The sequence below is a fragment of the Hyla sarda genome, chromosome 5 (assembly GCF_029499605.1).
Source record: "Hyla sarda isolate aHylSar1 chromosome 5, aHylSar1.hap1, whole genome shotgun sequence".
Classification (NCBI taxonomy): domain Eukaryota; kingdom Metazoa; phylum Chordata; class Amphibia; order Anura; family Hylidae; genus Hyla; species Hyla sarda.
Window position 1 is genome coordinate 328,611,328 of NC_079193.1, and position 7,705 is coordinate 328,619,032.

Sequence of the window (7,705 nt, forward strand, 5' to 3'; positions counted from 1 at the left end):
ATACACACACCAATCACCAATCAGTATCCTAGTACCCCCTGTGCATAAATAAGATAATGAGGAAGGATCCATTGTTGTCTCCAAAACTCGTCTAGTGAAATGTTTGAATAATTCTCCACAGCCCAAAAATACTTAGTTCTCTACATTAGCAGCACAATTACATTTAAAGGAGTAGTCCAGTGGTGACTCAGTGGGGAGCAACTTATCCCCTATCCTAAGGATAGGGAATAAGTTGTAGATCGCGGGGGGTCCGACTGCTGGGGCCCCCTGCGATCTCTGCGATTTTCCCCAGCTAGTTCTTACTAGGTTTACTAGTTTTTATTTCAATAATAAATACATTATATATTTTATCTTTTTTTTTCCTCTGGTCATTTTATACTGATATTTTTTTCTGTATAACCACCAATATCCCTCACGTTGTTTGCGAATAGACATAAGGTTATCCAGCTTAAGCATCTTGCCTTGAGGTCTGTGCATTTGGATTTATAGTATTTTATTTTTGTGTCTTTTTTGCTGTAAAAGACAGCCAAGGTATCTTCAGTAATTTTGTTGAGGATTGTAATATAGTTACGAAAAAGATGCAGAAAGAGGATTTCTGTCGGAGTCTGTTGTTGCTAATAATAATCATCATTATTAATAATAATAATAATAATAAAGATACCGTATTTTTCGCCCTATAGGACGCACCGGCATATAAGACGCACCCAATTTTAAAGGTACAAAATCTAGAAAAAAAAGATTTTGAACCCAACAGTGATCTTCAACCTGTGGACCTCCAGATGTTGCAAAACTACAACCCCCAGCATGCCCGGACAGCCAACGGCTGTCCTGGCATGCTGGGAGTTGTAGTTTTGCAACATCTGGAGGTCCACAGGTTGAAGACCACTGGTATAGGAGGTAATACTCGCGTGTCCCCGCCGCTCCGGACCCATCACCGCTGCCCTGGATGTCGCTCCATCGCTATTGCCGCAACCCTGTGGCGTCCCCGATGCTCCGGATGTCTTCTTCCCCAGTATCCTTGCTCTCCGTCGCCACCATCACGTCGCTACGCACGCCGCTCCTATTGGATGACAGGACAGCGTGCGCGACAACGTGATGATGTCGAAGGAGAGTGCCGGCCATGCAGGGGATCCCGGCACGGAGCAGACACCGAGGAGGTAGGTAAGGTCCCTCCCGGTGTCCTGTAAGCTGTTCGGGACACCGTGATTTCACTGCGGCGGTCCCGAACAGCCCAACTGAGCAGCCGGGTTAGTGTCACTTTCGCTTCAGACGCGGCGGTCAACTTTGATCGCCGCGTCTGAAGGGTTAATACAGGGCATCACCGCGATCGGTGATGTCCTGTATTAGCCGCGGGTCCCGGCCGTTGATGGCCGCAGGGACCGCCGCGATAGGTGTGTATTCGCCCCAGTTTTGGGGAAGAAAAAAGTGCGTTTTATACAGCGAAAAATACGGTAGTTATTATTATTATTATTATAGTTATTATTATGATAGTTATTATTATTATTATAGTTATTGTTGTTATTATTATTATTAGTAATAATAATAATCATCATCATTATTATTATCTATAATTTTTCATTATTATTTTTATAGTATTATATTATTATGTCCAATCAGACACCGTATGCATGGAGTTATAAGAAAGCATTGCATGTTGTGGAGACTATTCCATATATACTACACTCCATGGAGTATATGTGCTGCATTCCTTTGGGCTATGTTCCCCTACACCAGCGTTTTCCAAACAGTGTGTGCCTCCAGCTGTTTCAAAACTACAACACCCAACATGCCCGGACAATCAAAGGCACACTGTTTGGAAAACACCCCCCTACATGCTCCATTCACACTGCCCCTGACATCTGCATAAAGCTCTTTTCTACCTTCCAGCTTTCTAGACATGCCAGTTTTGGAAAACTTGCTTCAGCCATCTACATAACATAAGGTGAAGAATAAGGTCAAAAGCAAGCCAAACTTACAACATTAAACTACGGATACCAAACAACCATTAAAAAACATTTTATTTGACACATTTTGTTGAGAACTGGTTGTATGAATGGTACATTTGCTCGAGCAATGAACATAGTTCTTACGCAGATCTGCAAGTCACAGCGAGCTAAGGATCCTGCCCAACAAATACAGTACTGGATGGTAACGATAAAGCCAAAGCTCCTGGTGGACAGTACAGCGCATTCCCTTACACAGGACGCACAGGACACGTGTCACTTTATACACACATTCAGGGTCAGTTGCCGACATTGCTACAGGGACACCTGGATACATATAATATTGCTCATACTCTGGTTAACAGTGATCACACAGGCCGGACAATTGCATCAGTGTAGAACACAATCTGTTACATACGACATTGTGGAAGCCAGGCAGAAGAGCTGTGCCAGTCACTTACACTAGGCTGGCATGATGTATGATGTACAGTGATAGGATCCTGATAGGAGAACAGCTCCCACGCATGGAAATGTAGTATTCATGTTATTTTTAGTGATGTTGCACTGACAACAGGTGGATGGTGTGAATGAACGTGTAACTAGCATACAGCCATATAGTTGTAGTAGAGCTGGTCTAGTTTATGGACTCATTCAGACTCTGCTCGCTTGGGGTGTTCTTACTTAAATTTGTGATGCTGGCCATAAGGGATTTGACTCTCTGGGCATAGTAGTCCCGCAGATTAACTGATGCAATATCTTTCACCCCATCCCCAAAATCACAGCTCCTCATAGCATTCTCCAACTGCTTCTGTCGTCGGTAGAAATGGGAAAATTTGTTAAAGATGAGAGTAATGGGAAGCACAACGACCAATATTCCGGCCAAGATGCAGGCAGAAGCAGTCAGCTTTCCAGCTATGGAGCCTGGGACCACGTCCCCATAGCCGACTGTGGTCATGCTAACAGTTGCCCACCACCAGCAGGAAGGGATGGTGGCCAACCCATCGTTCTCCTCTTTTTCTATAGTGTAAGCCACAACAGAGAATATGGATATCCCTACAGAAAGATAGAGCAATAACAGTCCCACCTCCCTGTAACTGTATTTTAGGGTAGCACCGAGGGACCTCAGACCTGTTGAGTGTCTGGCAAGTTTCAGAATACGGAATATTCTCATGAGTCTCAGTACCTGGGCCACTCTGCCTAAGTTTGCTAGGGCCGGAGAGCTCTCTACCACTAAGTTGACTATTAAGGTGATATAAAATGGGGCGATGGAAATAAAATCTATGATGTTCAATGGATGCTTGAAGAACAAAGTCAAATCTGGAGATACGGCAAAACGCACCACTAGTTCAAGTGTGAACCAAGCTATTCCAAAGTGTTCCACAATCTCAAAGCGGGGGTCCTCCTCAGAGCTGCCATTGGCATTGACAATCTGGAAGTCCGGCAAACTGTTGAGGCACATAGTGACAATAGATCCAATGACCACAAGAATGGAGAGGATGCTGAAAATCCTGCTCAGGATGGAGTATCCTGGATTATCAAGAGTAAGCCAGAGTCTTCTCCTAAAGCTCCCACAGGGTTGTCTGTCAAACTTGGAAGCATCATGATAAAATGCCAGGATCTCATCGAAAGAAGACGTGGTGCTCTCCTGCTCACTTTTATCATCCCACTGATCCTGCTCTGGTTCCACCTTTCGTCCATGATAGCTGTAACTACAACAGGAGTCTATGAAGAATTCATTAATTCCCCAGTATTCAATCTCTTGGCAGAAGGAGAACACGCAGAGTTCCCCCATAACATGCAGCTTTCCAGTGTTGTAAAAATGTAAGACATAAGGAAACAGCTCTGGATTCCGATCAAAGTAAAACTCATTCTTGGTGTCATCGTAGTCATCACATAGTTCCAGGATGGATTCCTTTGACTGACAGGCCAGCAACTTGCACAATCTTGTCTCGGGGAATCTGAGCAGAGTGTCGTATCTTAACCTTTTCTTGTAACCTCCGACATTTATACTAATCTCTGTCTCTTCAAAATCACTTTCAGACAAATCCCTCAATTGTGTGCCCGTCATATTGAGCGTTCAAGCCTCTACAGGCACAGACCTGGAATAGAAGCAAAAAGGCATGAGGTGCAACGCTACACACAATGCAATCGAATCACAATGCTCTTTCCTGGAATTCCCGGCCAAACAATGCCAACTACAGGCAACTTGTGGAGCCAAATGTTATTTCTTCTGATCCGTTTAAAGGAAACTAATCTGAATTAGATTAAATGAGGCGGTGAGTAATGGAAGTGAGCGACCCATGTCAATGTCACTAATGCTTTATCTGCACTTAGTGCATGCAAAACACCTTCAACGTCTAGACTGGATGTGAATGCATTAGCTCTTATGAGGTGTGTGTTCTAATAGTCTAAAATAACATCATACCTTTTAATAACTTTACAACCAAGCGCATGGGTTGCAACAAAGAATTTGCAGAAGCTCTGTCCATGCCTCTCATTCCATAGACTCCTTTAGGAAGCTGCGGTTGTCCCTGGAAGACTTTGCTGCTTGTTCTTTAATCTTGCATCTGTTTAAGCCTGGACCTTTCGAAGGTGATTTTTACTCTTAAGACAATGAGTCTAGTCTGCTCAAGTTGTGCTGTAGTGTCAGGACCTGTTGGAGGGTGCTGAACGCTGGTGCTGAATGGACAGCTCCAAGTGCTGAGCCCATGCCTCTCACCTCTCAGCTTCCCTGGTGGCTGACAGATCCATCGGTGCCTCCAGTAGTGTCATTGTCTCCCCTCTCCTTGTTCTCGCTCACAATTCCCCCGATGAGCAGGTTTGTTTTTCTCGCAGCCCTTTAAACTCCGCCTGGTTGCCCAGGTGCTCCCGGGGAGCGATGCGGGCTGGAGAATGGATTTCCTCTGCATCATGAAATAAGGGAGGAGGTAGATGATGAGCTGCCTGTCTGCAAAGCAAAGTTCACCCTACACAGAAGAAGAGATGGCGAGGAGCCTGGATAGCGAAGTGCAGCCATGGGTATGAAATGAGATTAGTGGCGGCCTCGTGAATCCTCATGTTACACATAGACGCTGCATGCTACAGGCTGCAGAGAGATGCTGGAGCTTCCTACAAGGACATCTCTCTGCTGTTACACACATCTACTGCATTAGTTACAGCGTCAGTCATGGATTGCTCTCATACTCCAGCATAGTGTTTTCCCAAAGCAGGGTGCCTCCAGCTGTTGCAAAACTACAACTCCCAGCATGCCCAGACAGCCTAGGATGCTGAGATTTATTGTTTAAAGGGGTACTCCGCCCCTAGACATCTTATTCCCTATCCAAAGGATAGGGGATAAGATGTCAGTACGCCGCGGTCCCGCTGCTGGGGAGCCCAGGGATCCCCGCTGCGGCACTGCGCTATCATTACAGCACAGAGCGAGTTCGCTCTGCACGTCATGACGCGCAATACAGGGGCATCGTTATGTCACGGCTCCGCCCCTCGTGATGTCATGGCCCGCCCCTTTCAATACAAGTCTATGGGAGGGGGCGTGGCGGTCGTCACGCCCCCTGCCATAGACTTGCATTAAGGGGATGGGCCGTGATGTCTCGAGGGGCGCAGCCATGACGTCACGCGGCTCCGTCCCCTGTATCGCCCGTCATTACGCGCAGAACGAACTCGCTCTGTGCTGTAATGATAGCGGGGTGCCGCAGCGGGGATCCCGGGGGTCCCCAGCAGCGGGACCGCGGCGATCTGACATCTTATCCCCTATCCTTTGGATAGGGGATAAGATGCCAGGGGCGGAGTACCCCTTTAAGGACATATGTCATGGCGTTGATGTTGCAGTCACACATAGGTTCTGCAGGTTAGACATCCGAGCGCCTTTGTCACAGAAGAACAGAGTATTAAAGGGGTAAATTTAAGTTTTTTTTTTTTTTTTTTTTTTAAATCAACTGGTGCCAGAAAGTTAAACAGATTTTTAAATTATTTCTATTAAAAAAATCTTAATCCTTCCAGTACTTATTAGCTGCTGAATACCACAGAGGACCTTGTTTTCAGTTTGGAACACAGAGCTCTCTGCTAAATCACGAGCACAGTGCTCTCTGCTGACATCTCTGTCCATTTTAGGAACTGTCCAGAGTAGTAAAAAATCCCCATAGCAAACATATGCTGCTCTGGACAGTTCCTAAAATGGACAGAGATGCCAGCAGAGAGCACTGTGCTCGTGATGTCAGCAGAGAGCACTGTGTTCCAAAAAGAAAAGAGTTTCCTCTGTAGTATTCAGGAGCTAATAACTACTGGAAGGATTGAGATTTTATTAATAGAAGTAATTTACAAATCTGTTTAACTTTCTGGCACCAGTTGATTTAAAAAAAAAAAAAGTTTTCCACCGGAGTACCCCTTTAAAGAAAGAGTAGATATGGTTTCTATACTTCAAGGAGACAACAATACATACTATAGGATGCTGAGACTTATAGTTCCACTTTTAGGAGCATTGCCATCACGGGTAAGCTTCATAGGTTGGGTGAGTTTTTCCCAACAAGGCTGCCTCCGGCGGTTGCAAAACTACAACTCCCAGCATGCCGGACAGCCTTTGGCTGTCCGGCATGCTGGGAGTTGTGGTTTTGCAACTGCTGGAGGCACACCGGTTGGAAAACACTGCCCTAGCATGTTACAAGACCTTCAAATTCAGGTCAACCAAATTCATCTTAAATAAAGCAAACTTTGATTCAAACTGCATACAATTGTGTTATACATTACCAGATCTATATCATGCACTGACAACATGTGGTTCTCATATTTCTCGGAGCCTATGGTAGGATGCTGAGACTTGTAGTTCCACTTTCAGGAGCATTGCTGCAGAGGCATCCAAGTCAAGCTATAATAGATACCATGGGGGAAGAGTTGCTGAGTTGCCCATAGCAACCAATCAGATCGCTTCTTTCATTTTTCAGAGGTCTTGTTAAAAATGAAAGAAGCGATCTGATTGGTTGCTACTGACAACTGGTCAACTTTTCCTCTGGACAGGTTAGGCTCCTTTCACACTATGAGCATTTATCCATTATTAAATGTCCGTTTTCTGTGTAAAAACGGATATATAATAACGGATGAAATAACGGGTGAATAAATATTCATCCATTAAGACCCGTTATAACATCCCTAATGTACGACCGTTTTAACACCTCTGCCTACAGACTCCCACAGCCGGGACTACTACAACTCCCATCATGGAACAGACATGTTTCCATGATGGGAGTAGTAATTCCCTGGCTGCGGGAGTCTGCAGACAGCTGGGGAGGCTACATTAGTGTTTGTACTACTACCCCTACCATGTAACAGTCTGTTCCATGATGGGAGTTGTAGTACAGGGGCTGAGGGATTGATCGCAGCGGGTCTCACTTCTGAGACCTGATGCGATCAGAAGTTATTAAGCAGGGAAGCTAGCGGCATGGTCCGCAACCCTGCAATGTATCGTGTGTTTTAACTTTCATTTTTAAATCCCCCGCGGGGACACCTGAATGGCCGGCACTGAGGAGCTATTCAGGGCTCTCCGCAGGGTTTTTAAAATGAACATTGTGAGTGGCAACGGGGGCCATATGCATAATAAAAGATTTGTGGTGGGCAAGATTTATAGTTTTGCAGGGGGAAGACATATAGCCTATATATCTAGCCCCCCATCGCATTTATAATATGCCACCCGCAGCGCATTAATAATTATATGACCACCGGGGGGGTATAAATAATAGATATACTTTTCATTCATAGCGCTGCGGTGGCATATG

The 7,705-nt window shown here is 45.3% G+C and overlaps 1 protein-coding gene across 2 annotated transcripts; it reads right to left on the minus strand.

Moving 5' to 3' along the window:
• Nucleotides 1-1,989: 1,989 nt before the first annotated feature.
• KCNS2 (potassium voltage-gated channel modifier subfamily S member 2) lies at nucleotides 1,990-6,837 on the minus strand. 2 transcript variants are annotated; one of them, XM_056522372.1, is made up of 3 exons: nucleotides 6,684-6,837; nucleotides 4,369-4,846; nucleotides 1,991-4,042 (listed from the first exon to the last, which is right to left on the minus strand). In XM_056522372.1, exon 3 carries the CDS (start codon nucleotides 4,009-4,011, stop codon nucleotides 2,578-2,580), a length of 1,434 nt encoding a protein of 477 aa, XP_056378347.1. In that variant the 5' UTR covers nucleotides 4,012-4,042; nucleotides 4,369-4,846; nucleotides 6,684-6,837; the 3' UTR covers nucleotides 1,991-2,577. The 2 variants fall into 2 exon arrangements, with proteins under 2 accessions (XP_056378348.1, XP_056378347.1); XM_056522373.1 differs by lacking the exon at nucleotides 4,369-4,846 and having other exon boundaries at nucleotides 1,990-4,042; nucleotides 6,684-6,834.
• Nucleotides 6,838-7,705: the final 868 nt, after the last annotated feature.